Source organism: Chionomys nivalis, chromosome 8 (genome assembly GCF_950005125.1).
Source record: "Chionomys nivalis chromosome 8, mChiNiv1.1, whole genome shotgun sequence".
Taxonomy (NCBI): Eukaryota; Metazoa; Chordata; class Mammalia; order Rodentia; family Cricetidae; genus Chionomys; species Chionomys nivalis.
In genome coordinates, this window is record NC_080093.1 from 34,256,551 (window position 1) to 34,272,523 (window position 15,973).

The 15,973-nt window shown below is 44.9% G+C and overlaps 1 protein-coding gene across 6 annotated transcripts in view; it reads left to right on the forward strand.

Annotated features, from left to right (window-relative positions):
- Tjp2 (tight junction protein 2) overlaps positions 1 to 15,973 on the forward strand; it is a 95,407-nt gene that overhangs the window by 54,828 nt on the left and 24,606 nt on the right. For all 6 annotated transcript variants that reach the window (XM_057777939.1, XM_057777942.1, XM_057777938.1 and 3 more), the window contains exons 3-9: positions 2,525 to 2,649; positions 5,088 to 5,190; positions 6,402 to 7,014; positions 11,681 to 11,784; positions 12,479 to 12,632; positions 14,590 to 14,698; positions 14,780 to 14,913. In XM_057777939.1, coding sequence (XP_057633922.1) covers positions 2,525 to 2,649; positions 5,088 to 5,190; positions 6,402 to 7,014; positions 11,681 to 11,784; positions 12,479 to 12,632; positions 14,590 to 14,698; positions 14,780 to 14,913 — 1,342 coding nt within the window. The remainder of the gene's footprint in view (positions 1 to 2,524; positions 2,650 to 5,087; positions 5,191 to 6,401; positions 7,015 to 11,680; positions 11,785 to 12,478; positions 12,633 to 14,589; positions 14,699 to 14,779; positions 14,914 to 15,973) is intronic.

The window sequence follows — 15,973 nt, forward strand, 5'->3', positions numbered from 1 at the left end:
CCTCCTTACCGTCTCTATCCCACTTTTCCTTCTGATTTTTGAGCCGGGAATTGAATTTATACCTCTCACACACTAAGAATGCAAGAGGCCCTTGGTTTAGTCCACTGAGCTATACTCTCCCCACCTCTTCTATAATTATCTACCTTACAAAGTTGTGACTCCCAAATTAATTTGAAAAGGCTGCCTTAGAAATCAAGAAGTTCAGTTTTAAGTATAGATAGATAGATAGATAGATAGATAGATAGATAGATAGATAGATAGATAGAGATAGTGTGTGTGTGTCTGGGTATCTGTTGATCTGTGTGTCCATCTATCGATCTCTGTGTTTGTCTGTTTGTTAGTGGAGATCAGAAGTCTTCCTTGGGTGTTTTTCCTAAGGTGTCTGTTATATTACTTTTTGAGATGGAATCCCCAAATCATGGGGACCTGAATTTGGTCCCTGGCACTCCTGTAAAAAGCTGGCTTTGGAGGTACATGCTTACAGTTCTAGGATTGAGAAGGAAGGCATAGAGAGACAGGCAGATCCCTGGGGTTGGCTGGCTAACCAATCAAGCCCACTTAGCAAGCTCCAGGGCTTAAAGAACCAAGGTAGTTCTTGAAGGATGATGCCTAGGACTTTCCCTTGACTTCCGTGTGCACATGCTCCCCGCCCCCACACACACAATGTACACCTGCCCCTACCTCCTCCACACAAAACGTTTCTGTTTATTCTTCCCTTGGTGTTGGAGGTAGAGCACTATATCAGTGTTACCGTTCTTGCTTAAATGAGGAAATACGTACAGCTTCTAATCATTCCATAGATGCAGACGCATATGCTTGATAAATACATGTTATTTCCAGTTCTTTCTACCCTGACGATAAAGGTGTGATGTATTAGCTTACTCCATATGTCATTTTTTGATTGGGCCGACTACTCTAGAGCTGCACTTACTCTCCAGTCTCACGCTCCAGGCAAGCCTGCTACCACCAGCTCCGTCTGCAGTCAGCTTATGGCCTACGGTCCTTATCCCAGCAGCCTGCCCTCCTGTCGGCATCAGAGTACATTTTCTGGGCTCCACAGAGGCCACCCTGCTCCGAATCTCTCTAGGTTCTTCCACTTTCTAGAAAGATTATCAGTTCCTCAAAGGGAAGATTTCCCCTTGACGCTCAGAACTCCGTCACTGGGTCAGACTTCCGGATCCGTCACCACAAATTCTTCAGTTGAGGCTTGCCCATTTAACTTCAGACATCTTTCTGATTCCTGCCTGTGCCCCTTTTTACCAGCATATCATATATCCCTATAAGTATGGTCCTCAGATTGCAAAGTAAGGGGCCGAGACTTGGTTTAGGAGATGGAACCGCTCTGTTTAAAACCCGGTGATGGTGATGGTGGCCAACAAGAGCCATGTGGAGGCAGCATGGGCTGTTGGCGTTTGTAAGCAGTCTGGGCCCCCTACAAACTGTCCTTGGATAAAGATTTCTCTTATTCTGAGTGTAGTTTTGTATCATCCACCCTGATTTGGGATTATAATGTCAGTGTCCCTATTGTGTAGTTTAGCCTTTTAAGCAAACGCTGAAGTAAGATAGTGTGTTAACAGGTCCACTGGTATGCATCGCTGAATCAGTGACAGAGAGAGAATAAACCTTTATTTCCCATCTTGTATGCACATTGGGAAGGGTTTAATGCTTTGCTCTTTCAAAACCACAATACTAGCTTTTTAGTTATCTTATTAATTTTTTTCCTTCATGTATGTGCATATGCATACACTCTTGTGCCTGCATGCCACAGCACTGTGTGGGGTCAGAGGACGTGTGTGAGTGGTTTATTTTCACCACGGCTGCAAGTTCCTTTATCCCCCGAGCCACCTCCCCAGCCCCATAATACCAGCTTTCTGTTTAGATTTTATTTTTAAAGGTCATGTAGTTCTTAAATTAAAATGCAGCTGCCATCTCTTCTAACTCGAATTTAAAGATATACCACAGTGCTGTTGTTTTTTGAGTAAGGGTCTCATGTAGTCCAGGCTAACCTCCACTTTGCCCTGTAGTCATGGCTAGCCTTGGATTCTTGACTCTGTTGCCTCCACATCCCAAGTGCTGCAATTACAGGTATGTGCCATATTCAACTAAAGATACATTTTAAAAATACATTTTTCACAAAGAATCAATTTTTATTAAAGTTGTTCCAGTTTGGGTCAAGCGGTCCTGTGAATGGGTCTACCTGGCCTTAGGACAGCACAGTCCTGTTTACACAGAAGACAGCCTTCCTTCTCCTGCCTCTTGTGATAATGTTGGCCTGGGCTGTCAATCATTTCCGCCTCCCACAAGGCTGCTCCCTGTAGATAAGCAATTTCCCTTTAGGACCCTGTCAGCTGACCACGGTGTGACTTTATTTTGTTTTTCATTTGTTTCTATAAGCCCATCTGTTCCCAGATTGTCTCTGGTTATTAATTTTACCTTTATTTTATTGAGTGCTTGTAATAAATCCCGAAAGCCACTTATGGAAGGATTTTTTCATTTTTTTCTCTCTCCTAATTCTAATGAACAGGATTCCAAAAGAGGATTTGGAATTGCAGTGTCGGGAGGTAGAGACAACCCACACTTTGAAAATGGGGAAACATCAATTGTCATTTCTGATGTGCTCCCGGGTGGACCCGCTGATGGCTTACTCCAGTAAGTGCCCTCACTCCCCTCTCCAGTCCCTGCCGGCCCTGCAGGTTGGCACTAGACAGGGTGTTATGCTGACTGTGTGTCTTTTAACGTACGTTTAGTTACATCTGAAGTCTTCCATTGTATACTTTTAGCTCCTTTATCGAAAATCAGGTGTTCATAAGTTTGTGGGTTAAAGTCAGGGTCTTCTATTCGATTCCATTGGTCGACTTCTCTGTTTTTATGCCAATACCAAGCTGTTTTCAATACTGTAGCTCTGTAATAGAGTTTGAAGTCAGGGATGGTAATGCCTCCAGACGATCCTTTATTGTATAAGATTGTTTTGGCTATCCTGGGTTTTTTGTTTTTCCATATAAAGTTGATTATTGTCTTCTCCAGATATGTGAAGAATTTTGATGGTATTTTGATGGGGATTGCATTGAATCTATAGATTGCTTTTGGTAGAATTGCCATTTTTACTATGTTGATCCTCCCAATCCAAGAGCAAGGGAGATCTTTCCATACACCTGAAATCTTTAAGAGAGAGTTAGGATCATAGCTAATACATTATGTTTTAACAGTCACCAGACTGGGGACCATCCAAACATGGAGGGAGAAGGAAATCCTGTGTGGGGCCCTCCTACCCCCATAGGAAGGTAGTAGAAATGATTTGTTGTCGGTTTAGGAGCCTTCCAGCTTTTCTGTGCCTCCCCTCCCCCCTTTACTTTGGTGACAGTTGTCTGTAGCTTAGGTTGGTCTCCATTCCCCCACACAGACAAGGATGACTTTGAATTCTAATTCCCTATTTCCCGTGTGCTGGGTTTATACACCCAGTTTATGCAGGGCTGGGGATCCGGCCCAGGGCTTCATGCATGCCAGAGAAGCAGAGCCCCTGAACTACATCCCCAGTCCTTGGGAACCGTTTCTGAACATGCAGCTCATGTCACTGTAGCAAAATGGTTGGGAAAATAACTTAAGGGAAGCACTTATTTATTTTGGCTCACATTTTTGGAGGCTTTCGTCTTTCGTGATGGGAAGAATGTGGTAGAACTGGGCAGCCAACAGCCTGTGCTAGGAAGCAGAGAGAGGAAGACGGAGACAGTACCTGCCCTTCCTGGCTTTCTCTTTTACTTCCTCAAGCACATGAGCTGCCTCCCACCCCTTAGTTCTCTTGAAAACATCCCCACAGATACACCTAAGAGTGAGCTTTACTGATCTTCACAGTGCTTGTCAATCTCACCACCTTGACAGAACGGATCACTTCCAGTTTCCACGTTCCTTAGTGTCTACCAGGAGTTTTTCATAGTGTCTTGGAATTTAATGAAGATGGTTAGGAATGCGCCTCAGGACTAGAGCCCTTAGCACAGATTAGGCCTTGGGTTAAACTTTAGCAGTACCCCCACCCAAGTAAAAGCCAAACTAACAACCTCACCAACCAAATTTAATAGTGGAAAATCATGATAGGTAAACGTGGGTTCTCCAGCTGCTAGCCTTCTGTTCTGAAGAGGGAACTCCATTTTAGGAGACAGATCCTGAATCCTTTCAGGGAAGAATTTGAAGATACCTATGTGACTTTATTGGCCAGATCATTCAAAAGCTGAATTTGTGTGGGATTTAAAAATCTCTACGTTCCTATCCTGTTAGTTGGTAGTCTTATCAAAGTTAGTTTTATTTAGAGTAGTATAAAATTTTAAGATAACTTTGGATGAGCCTAAGTGACAGGATTCTGTGTTCTTAAAGTTTCTTCGAGAATCAGTGAAGCTGGGTGGTGGTGGTGCACGCCTTTAATCCCAGTACTCAGAAGGTAGAAGCAGGCAAATCTCTTGAGTGTGAGGCCAGCCTGGTCTATAGAGCAAGTTCCAGGACAACCAGGGTTACACAGAGAAATGCTGTCTCAAAACAAACAAGCCAGGCTTGATTGTGCTCATTTATAATCTAAGCATTCAGGCAATGGAGCCAGACACACAAGCCTTGGTTACCTAAATAGTGAATTCAAGGCCAGCTTGGGCTACACGAGACCTTTCTCAAAACAAAAAAAGAATCCGAGGCAGGTTTTTGACCTCTTTCCCTCCAGACATTGCACAAATGAGTGTGTACCTATTTCAGGGGAGTACATGTGGCTTTTAGCAGCTCACTGTACTTTAGCACACAGGACTGTCCTTGAATTCCTCTTGCCTTCCAGACTGCTTCATTGCGGGGTGCCTTCTGGTGTGAGCCTGTGGTCTGGACAGGACTTTTACACATGCATGGTGGTTCTTAGTAAACGCCTAGAGGTTGAAGATGTGGGTTCGGGTTTCTTAACTCTGAAGAAGCTCAGACCAAGTTGGCCTGACTTGGGGTTTGCCACACACTGAGCCCCTTAATCAGCTTCTTGGGGCTCTTTTACCGCTTCTGTTCTCTCGTAAGTGTTGACGATGACTCACCATGAGTTTTTATGACTGATGTTTATTTCTTGTTTACAGAGAAAATGACAGGGTGGTCATGGTCAATGGCACCCCCATGGAGGATGTGCTCCATTCGTTTGCAGTTCAGCAGCTTAGGAAAAGTGGGAAGATCGCAGCCATTGTAAGTCCTGTGATGGTGTGTAGTACATATACACATGCAAGCCAGACATCCTTAGGGAAGACTGAAGCCATTGTAAGTCCTGTGATGGTGTGTAGTACATATATACACATGCAAGCCAGACATCCTTAGGGGAGACTGCAGCCATTGTAAGTCCTGTGATGGTGTGTAGTACATATACACATGCAAGCCAGACATCCTTAGGGAAGATCGCAGCCATTGTAAGTCCTGTGATGGCATAGGTATGTGTGTGTGTGCGTGTGTGTGTGTGTGTGTGTGTGTGTGTGTATACCAAACGTCCTTGTAGATAAACTGTACATACCTTTAAAAATTTTTTTTTTTAAAAATTAAGAATATTTTTTATTTATTAGAACATAAAGAAGGGCTGGAGAGATGGCTCTATGGTTAAGAGCCCATATTGTTCTTGCAGAGAGCCTGATTTTAATTTAAGAACATGTTTTCTATGCCCAAAGAAAATGACCATTTGGCAGAGTTATATGACCTAGGACCAGCGTACTTCTTGGAGCCTTGATATTTTTCTAGGATGATGCCACAGATGTGGCGGAGCTGTGTCCCAGTTGACCTCCCGAGGAAGGTGGCAAGCATCCTACTTAATACCTGCTGCAGGCAGCTCCTAAGAATAGGGCCACCCTGTTAACAAATCTGAGAAAACCAGTAACCACAGAGCTGCCTAATTCCCAGTCAAGATGCCTTGGGATAAGTGTGTGCGTAATTGATTATCTCTTTAGTCTTTTTTTTCCTCTAGAAGGGAGACCTCTTCCCCTGAACTTCCTGCAACATGAGCAGGAGCCTCAGCAATTATATACAAAGTGTCTCACTTCCTGGGTTTTCATTTGACTTTGATGAACTGCCCAAAGCCTTTGGGGCTCTTCATACTTGGTCAGAAGCATTCAAAAGCACTGTACTCACAGCTGTAGTCGCTTTTCTGGCTTATTATTCTAACTTTGTGAAGTTTTTTTATTGTCCTCGGTTCTGGACAGGAACGGGGGTGGGGCCGGGGGGGCGGAGTTTGGAAGGTTGGCAGGGATACGGATGTTTAAGGGATATATGTGTGTGTGTGTATATGACCCTCCCACTCCTTCCCACACACTGAGTTTAGAAGAGGGAAGGTTTCATTGAATCTGGAACCAGGGCCATTGCCCTCCCAGGTCTCTCTGTTTGCGCTGTCTTACATCTGCTGTTTGTCTGGACAGGTGGTCAAGAGGCCCCGGAAGGTCCAGGTGGCCCCCCTGCAGGGCAGCCCTCCCCTCAGTCATGACGACCGTGGTTTTGAGGTGATAGATGAGTTTGATGGCAGAAGTTTCCGCAGCGGCTACAGTGAAAGGAGCCGGCACAGCAGCCACGATATGCTCAGCCAGAGCTGGGAGGACAGCAGGGAGAGGGGGCGTTCCCAGCAGCGTCCTCAGAGCCGGGACCGCGAGCGCAGCCGTGGCCGGAGCCTGGAACGTGGCCTGGACCACGAAGACTCTGGGCGGAGCCGGGAGCGCAGCCGTGGCCGGAGCCTGGAGCGCAGCCTGGACCATGATTATGTGCCCCGGGACCGTAGCCGTGGCCGCAGCATTGACAGGGACTACGACCGAGACTATGAGCGCATCTATCACCAATCCTATGAGCCTGACTATGAGGGAGGCTACAGCCCCTCATACGACCGAAGAGCCCAGCCTGAGTCCCGCTATGAGCGTAGCTACAGCCGCGAACACCTACGCTCCCGCAGCCCCAGCCCTGAGCCTAAGTCCCAGCAGGAGCGCAAGCACGATCCCGACAAACCCATTGGGGTCCTTCTGACTAAAAGTAAAGCAAATGAAGGTAGGCACACAGGATGTGGGAATGCAAGCAGTGATGCCAGCATCAACTGGTGCTCACCTGGTGCTCACCCAGTGCTGGTGTTTAGCCTCAACCTGAAACCGCAGAGACCCGTGGGCTCATTTATTCCCCAGAGCCACATTATTGAGACATTACTCTTGGGTCCTGGTCTGTGATAAGGAGAGGTAGACCCAGAAGGGTCCACTTATGTGGACGTGGGTGTCCCAATGGCTTTGCTTCAGAGAAGTACCTCACCCGCACACTTGTTACAGTGAGGATTCTCAGTCTCTCACCTGCTCTGGGAACCAAAAACTGTTGGGTCTGTTCTGTGTATGAACCTTCTGCTGGTGAGCCTGGCACGTCTCTGTGGGAAAACAAAGCAGAAGGCGGTACCCCCCTTGATGCAGTTCTGTTCTAGGCCAGGGTTGGTGTTGAGTAAATCGTCTTAGATAATCTCCCCAAAGACCTTGGTGGTAGGAGACCCCACAGGTCAGAGTGTTCCGTACGTATATGGAAGCTGGCTCTGGCCTAGTCTGCTTGCCTCACACTGTATTCCTGGAGGTGTGGGCACACTTCATCCCGCCAGGGTTCATTCACTTCTGTGCAGGGAAGGTGCTAGTAGTTAGTGTTCATAGGGGAGGACTCAGAAGCACAGGAAGAGAGGCAGCTGGAACTCACCCTTAGCTGATCTGAAGCGAGGAGATGAACAGGAGTTGAGCCATTTCCCATCTTGGGTCTTGTCTTCCTACTTGTAAATTTTCTTACAGCTTTTGTCTTGTCTCGTTGGTTCTCATACTCTTCTAAGAAGAGAACGGTGAGGAGCCTCTGACAATACAAGGTGAAAGGTTCATTTTTCAGTAGCTTGGGGATTTCTGTTTTTGAGGGGATTTCAGACAAAAGAGTCCATTTCCTAAGATTTTCCTACTTAGATAACTGGAGTGATGTGAGGTCAGGAAGCAGGTCCCTGGAGCATGGGGTCAGTTTAAGCTGAAGTTGCACCATTCCTGAAGAGAGGGGTCTTCTTGTCAGCAGCTTTGGAAGCACGGAGATTTCGCAGATTCCTTTTTGCTGTGTGTGAGGAGATGACCCTTCACTGGTCCCCAAGTCACATCCATATGTGGCGGCCACAGATGTTTTGAGAGTGAGCCCCTGGCAGGGACCTCCTTCCGAGAGGTCTGACCCATCCTGAGGGATATTGCTTTTCAGTCTTTTCCTCTTTCCCTGTTTCCACCCTTGCCTCTTCTGTGTCCTCCTGCCAAAGGAACAGCCATGTACGTCACGCAGTCACGGGGGTACCTTGTGTTAGTCAGGGCTCTCTAAAGGAATAGAACTGATGGGTTATGCATGTGTGTATATGTAAGTGTCAGTGTGTGTTGTCTGTGTAAGTATGTCTGTGTGTCACCATGTGTGTGCCACTGTAGGCACACACATGGGTATAAAGAGAATTTCTTAGAGTGGTTACAGGCTGTGGACCTGACAGTGTGACAGTACTGTGTACTGACAGAAAAGCGAAGAATCTGGTAGTTGAGACTGGATGTCTGTCTGAGCAGTCACTGTCTGGTGCTGGAGTCTGGGAGGTATTCAGTCTACCTTGGAGTCTGCCTGTAGCAGCAGGCGGAAATGAACTTGCCAGGGAGAGAGAGGGCAAGGAGGCACAAAGCAAGGGCTCGTTCTTTCATGTCCTTTTATGTGGGCTGCCTCTAGAAGACGAAGCTCAGCTTTAGGGTGGGTCTTCCCACCTCAAGCAAACCAATGAACAAAATCCCTCAATGGTGTGCCCAGCAGCTTGGGTTTTGGTTGATTCCAGATGGAGTCAAGTTGACATGCAAGATTAGCTACCATGTAACTCCATATAAAAAAACTTAAACAAAGGCTGGAGAGATGGCTCAGTGGTTAAGAGTATTGACTGTTTTTCCAGAGGTCTGGAGTTCAATTCCTAGCAACCCTGTGATGGCTCACAACTATTTGTAATGAGATCTGGTACCTTCTTCTGGCCTGCAGGCATAGATACAGACAGAACACTGTCTACATAATAAATAAATCCTTATAAAGCAAAAACTTAAACAGAAATCTCATGGAATGTTATTTATTCTGTGTGATGTACTGAGTTCCCATTGCATCAAAATTCTAAAACACTGTTAGAAATTCATTAACTCAATTTAAAACCTCTTAATGAATTGTGGTCCATAATTTAAGATCTGTTGTGCTAGAGAGGTGGTGACTCAGTGCTTAAGAGTGCTCGATGTTCTTCTAGAGGACGAGAGTTTGGTTCCCAGCACCCATGATGTCAGGAAGCTACGGTTGTCTGTTAACTCTAGCTCCAAGGACTCTGATGCCCTCTTCTGACCTCCAGAGGCACCCACACATGTGACATGCATACACACACACACACGTACACACACGCACTCACACATGCGCACGTGCATAGACACACACACACAGAAATGAATAAAAATAAATCTTAAAAAGCAAATCTTTCATTAAAATGAAGACATTGTCTGTAGTAGCAGGCTGCTGTTCATCCTGGCCGCCCAGAGCCAAAATAATGAGATTGCCCAGCTCATACCTGGTCTTAATTAAGAGCAGAAATAAAATGATTATGCTTTCCTCTTAACTATTTTGTTCCCCACATTTGAAAACGTTTCAACAACTTGGTGGCAATGAAGATCAGACCAGGGGCTCGTATGTGCCAGGCAACTGCTCTCTCCTGATTCTACTTCAAAAAATAACAAAAACCCCCACTTAAAAAATTTTATTTATTTGTATTTTATGTGCATGAGTGTTTGTTTTGTTTGTTGGTGTGCTGGACAGCTGTAAGCCACCATGTAGGTGCTGGGAATTGAACCCTGGTCCTCTGGACGAGCAATCGGTGTTCTTATCCTCTGAGCCATCTTTCCAGCTTATCTCTCCACTTAAAAAATATTTTTATAACCTTATTGATGGGGTGGAGCATGCGTACCATGATGTCTGCATGGAGCTCAGAGGACAACCCCGTGAGAGCCTGTTCTCTCCTGCTACTGTTGGGATTTCAGGGACTGAACAACTTTATCACTAAACCATCTCACTGGCCCCCAATTCTACATTTTTTTTTTTTTAAAGATTTTTTTTTTACTTTGTATGAATGTTTTACCTGCACGTGGGTGTGTGTACCACATGCATGCTTGGTGCCTAAGCATGTCAGAAGAGGACATCAGATCCCCTGGAACTGGAATTACAGATGGTTGTGAGCCACCGTGTGGGTGCTAGAAACTGAACCAGCTAGAGTAGCAAGTGCTCTTAACTGCTGGGCCTTCTCTCCAGCCCATGATTCCACTTTTTAAAAGGAGAAAAATTGCTAAGTGTATCCTATAACTTAGCTATTTCTGGCTAAAATTACATGAAAATGAATCTTTTAAGAAACTAAGTAGTAGGCGGGAGTTGCTACTGATTAAGAAGGAATGCCACTAGCAGCTGTCGCCAGACACCTTGCTACGTATCAGAAGCTGGTTAACTGCTTTTTGTTTTGTTTTGTTTTTTTATAACTTAAGAGAAGTTCACACATACGCCTGGGAAACTATTTGCACACACCCTTGTGTTCCAATAGGAGCATTGAGCTTTTAGGAGGCCAGGTAGAGTATTGGTGGGGAAGAAAAGTTAGACTTTCTCAGCCCTCTCTCTGTCCTGGGTTGTGTGATCTAACCATAGGGGCTTTCCATCTATAGAAAGAGATGTGGTATCCCTAGGAGGGTGTGGGGTGTACCCCGGTACTTATTTTTAGCTGTTGGTGTGTGTGGGGCTAACGAGGAACCTAGTGTCTTACAAATATCAGAATATAGTCCTTACTGTTCCGCAGAGGACTATACCAACAAAGCACTTTGTAATAAGATCAGATGCTAATACGTTTACTGTAGCTTACTAAAACTGATTTTAAAACAGCTTCTTTTGTGATCCCAAGAAGGTATATAGTATTTTTTCTTGAAGAAAGCCATTTTTTTCTAAGCATACAGTTTTCAGTCAGAACACTAGTGATAACAACAAATTGAATGTGTTCACTTTCAAGCTTGCTTGTGATGGCTTTCAAAATCACTATAGTCACCCCTAAAATGTGCCTTTTTTATAGGCTTAGCAAATAACATCAGGATAGTCTGTTGAAGGCTTAAAATATTGAAAAATGTGCATCGCTCCTAGATGGGGTGTTGCTTTTCTCTTGAGAACAGTTCAAAGTGCTGCTGACTGCCAGTACGGGGCTTCAGGGATGGCTCTGCCCCAGCTCCCAAACCCTGGGCAGTGAATTGTTACAGATGGCATATGCTGTGTCCCCAGCTTCCTGTGCGCAACCTCAGGGTCAGCACAGTTTCCTATTTAGGTGGATGGAGCAGGTTGTCGTGACCAATCTTTTCCTTGAAAAGTGTCCCTTTTACCTCCACCATCCACAGCTGCTAACATTTTGCAATATTGTCTTCCTTTCCCTTCCTTTGTTGCCCTTTTTTCTATTTTTCTTCACCCACTTCATCCTCCGCCTCCAATCCCTTCTCCCCTCTCCCCGCCACACTTAAAGATTCCAGGCCAGTTTAACAGAGTGTCCCATACAAAAATTAAATTTTCACGACTGTTCGAAGTAGTCTTCAAAGCCAGCCTTAAGTTTTCTGAACAGGTTGAGAATGTGTGTGTTCCTGTGTTTGTCTTCTAGAGTATGGTCTCCGGCTGGGGAGTCAGATCTTCATCAAGGAAATGACCAGGACAGGACTGGCGACCAAAGATGGCAACCTTCACGAGGGGGACATAATTCTTAAGGTGAGAAGACGAAGACAGGGAGCCGTGTGTGCTGGCATGCATTCTTAGTCTGGGCGTTCACATCCACACACCACAACAGGACATCTGAGTCCAGTGGCCAGGAGTGAGATAGAGACAGGAAGAGCAGCTCAATGAGGTGATCTCTGCCCAAAGAACAAAATAAACTTGAGACACTAGGGATGGGTGAGCCTTGCTCCCTCTCTAGCTCCCCCTCCCCCCAATAATTTAAAAAGGAAAAGGAAAAGTAAGACATAGAGGCGGGACTGATTTAATAATAAAGGAAAAATCTCAAGGACTACTTTTCCCCTTCTCCTTGTTGATGTAGAGTTTAGGCTCCTGTTCTTGTACCAAAGGAAGGTGAGTCTGAGAACTGTCAATCTGCGACTGCTGAATGCTTCATAGCGTTTACAGACCTCTCCGGTTAGGAAGCCTGTTCCGGCAGTACACGAAGCTGTAGTCTTGAACTTGGAAGTTAAACAGGGTGAATGATATATACACTCTTTTGTGACTGTCCTGGGCTTGTGTGGTTACATTTCATTTAAGGGATAATTCATTTTCATTCAGTCCTCTGAAGTCTGGTCCGAGTAGCTCAGCAAATTCTTTCCAGTCCTATAAAGGAGAATGGGAGTTTTTTTACGTAGCCGTGAATAGTTGTCCCGCCTGTGAATAACATCGCCATTCTTCCTGTGCACAGATCAATGGGACTGTTACTGAGAACATGTCTTTAACTGATGCTCGGAAGCTGATAGAAAAGTCTAGAGGGAAACTACAGCTTGTGGTGCTGAGGGACAGCAGGCAGACCCTCATCAACGTCCCGTCCCTCAATGACAGCGACTCCGAAGTAGAAGGTAAGAAGGGGGGCTGTGTGCTTTCTGGGGTGTCAGGAGGGCCATGCCTGAAGGCAAAAGGGGCAAAGAAGCCTTCTTCTCAACTTTGATTCAAAAAGAGAAGCATTTTTCATTTTTTGTTTGTTTGTTTATTTAAGTGTCTTTTGAAAGGAGATTTCTAGTAGGGAATTCCAGCACACTGGAAGGACTCTCAGGTCACTGAGAGCAGAACTCGTTAGTAACATCACAATTTGCTAAGTGCTCATGCACACACCAATGAAGCATAGACTTTAGTGCCTTAAGAATGGCAGAAGCCAGGCGTGGTAGTACCTTGAATCCCTCTCTCAGGGGACAAAGCCAAGGTCAGACTGATCTACCTAGCAAGTTCCCGACCAGCCTCAAAGAAAGAAAAAAAAAAAGAAAAGGAAAGCAAACTACAACAAAAAAGTGTACTTTTTCTTAACTCTAGTGCTTAAAAATATATATTCAAAATCTCTTCATAAATTCCAACTCTGCTTAAGGAGAGAAAGGCTGTTAGTATCTTCACCTCTAGAAGGCGGTGTGGAGCACAAAGCCGCACTAAATGGTAAGCTAAAGTAAAACACTTGAGTGTTATGGTACACGTTGCTTCCTGTGTCCCAGTTCCTGCTTGTTGTTACTGTTTGTTTTGTTTAAAACTTAGATAAATGTATTTATTCCAGTTTCACAGGCTACTAGGAAGGGGAGGAATCAAGTCCGCTAAGTGCCCTTTTAATTCTCGTAAGCACTTACATTGGGCTCTAAGAACCAGCTCTAAATGTTTGTTCCTGGTCAGGGTAGGTGTGGTGTCTTCGAATTGCAGAGTGCAGCTGGCTGCCTTAGCTTCTGAGCATGTTTTAGAAAACTGATGGGCTAAGAAGTGCAGTAAAGTGGTCCTCCCTCCCATGCATATACTAAAAGCTGTGTCAATAACGAGATGGGTTCTTGTCTTGGACTACTTCCAGCCTGGGGATCTAGCTCAGGAGAGGGCCTTCATCGTGTGTGCATGCTCCCTGAGGTGTGATGCCATCCCAGACCCACAGTTGGCTTTTCCACTGGCCCCTTCTTCAGACCACTGGGTGAAAACAGCATTGTGGGCTGGCAAGATGACTCAGAAGGAAAAGGTGCTTCCCTGAGATGGCTGGTGTGAACCAGCATGCCTGGTTTTGAAAGTTAGTTTCCTATCCAATGTGTCAGAAGTCTGATCAGTTCTTCTGGACTGTGAGTGTAGGACAGGAAAGCAGAGAGATCATGGCAACCGATTATAGTTTACAGTTTATTTCCTCCCTGTCCATCAAGCAACCCTCTGTATAGTGTCAGTATCGGAGAGCCTGGTTCCAACAAGATCCCTAAATGGTTTGAATATACGTTAAAATTTAAGGTGCACTGGTCTGTTTGGCAAGAGCGTTTTCTCTATCTAGCCTCAGGTTCAGGCAATCACGGCTTGAAAATATGTGAGGAAAAGAGTCCAAAAGTCAAGGTTTCTTTTTCTTATTATTCTATCAAGAATATGGCATAACCACCGTTTATGGCATTGGCAGGATGTTCTGTATTGAAGATAAACTGTGCAGAAGAGTATGGATAGGCTGCCTGCTAATGTTTAGTGTCTTATACAAAGTACTTAATCATCTGCTGAGTTTGGTTGGGGAAATGGTTCTGGAACCAACTTCTACAGCAGACTTAGAGGGACTCTACGCTGTAGCTGGATTGTGGCCCTCTGAAAACAACTTTGAAAACATTTGGGATAAGAGAAGTGTTTTGTCTCAATTAGATGGTCTCCTCATTAAATAATGTCTCTCTCTGAAAATTACCAAGTTTTTTTTTTTTTTCTTTTTCCCTTAGTAAAATCAAAAATCGTCTAAACTGATGGTCTTTCTTCATGCTTCCTGCTCAGAGAATAGTGTAATTTTGGGTATGTATGTATTTTACTGAAAAGGACTTTTTTTATTTTTGAAACCAGATATCTCAGAAATAGAGTCCAACCGATCTTTTTCTCCAGAGGAGAAGCGCCAGCAATATTCTGACCAGGATTATCATTCCTCCAATGAGAAGCTGAAGGAGAGGCCGAGGTAAGGCTGGGTGGGCCTTCGTTTTAAGTGTGAATTGTGAACGTGTCATCTGCTGAGACATGATCATGGTGTGTGCTTCAGTTCAAGAGAGGAAACCTCAGGCAGACTGTCAAGGATGGGCGCCACACCCACGCCATTCAAGTCCACGGGGGACATCACAGCTGCAAGTGTTGCAGAGACCAACAAAGAGCCCAGGTACCAGGAAGAAACTCCAGGTAAGTCTTTAAAGTCATTTGCGTGTGTGTGTGTGTTAGTTATACACAAGCCAGGTCATGCTAACCATGCACTACCAGCCCAGTACACTGATTTGAAGAATTGAGTTCAGAAATATGTGCTTGGTATTTCCAGAATGTAGATGAAAAGAAGCAAAATTACTTTTAAAATTTGTGAAGTATAAGAGGCCCTCTTTATTTTTCCCTTTTATTTTTTATCTTATTTTATTTTTTGGTTTTCAAGACAGGGTTTCTCTGTGTAGCTTTGCCTGTCATGAAACTAGCTCTTGTGAACCAGGCTGGCGTTGAACTCACAGAGATCCGCCTGCTTCTGCCTCCCAAGCGCTGGGATTAAAGGCGTGCGCCACCACCGCCTGACTATTTTTCTCTTTTAGTGTGGGAGGTAACCTTTTTAATATATCATCAGATTTGGTCACCGTTTTGACATATTTGAGTTATAATCCTCTTGCCCTCTGTCTGCAAACCCAACATTATCTCCCTGATCTTTCCTGCCAGTCTGAAATTATCATCATAACTCTAGGTGCATAGCTATTCTGTGTGGGCAAACATGGCATTGTTCTCAGGCTATAGAGAGCACTGCCTTGTGCATCTGGACCTTGCGTTTTGGCTGTTTCTTTTTTCTGACTTACTTTGAGAAACCATGGTGACTGCTAATAAGTCTTTTTTTTTTTTTTTTAATAAAAATGGGAGTGGGCTGGCGAGCAGGGAAAGGAGGGAAAGGTGTGTGCTGTTGTTTGGGATGGTGCAAGTGTGACTTAAGACACACTTGAAGCCTGTGGATTTTGCTATCTATATAAAGAAACAAGCTCCTGCCGGTCCGGATGATAAGGAAGGAGGATTTTGTCTTGTTTTGTTGTGATGTGGTTTCACAGTATGGGGCTTGAATCCGCAGTCTCCTGCGTGTGAGAGACAAAGCTACACACAAGCTACACACCCTCAATCCACACTAAGCTTTTTTTAAAATTCACAATGCCTGGGGACCAGAGAGATGGCTCAAGGGCTAAGAGTTTCCCATCATCCTTATGGTAGTAGCTCATAACCC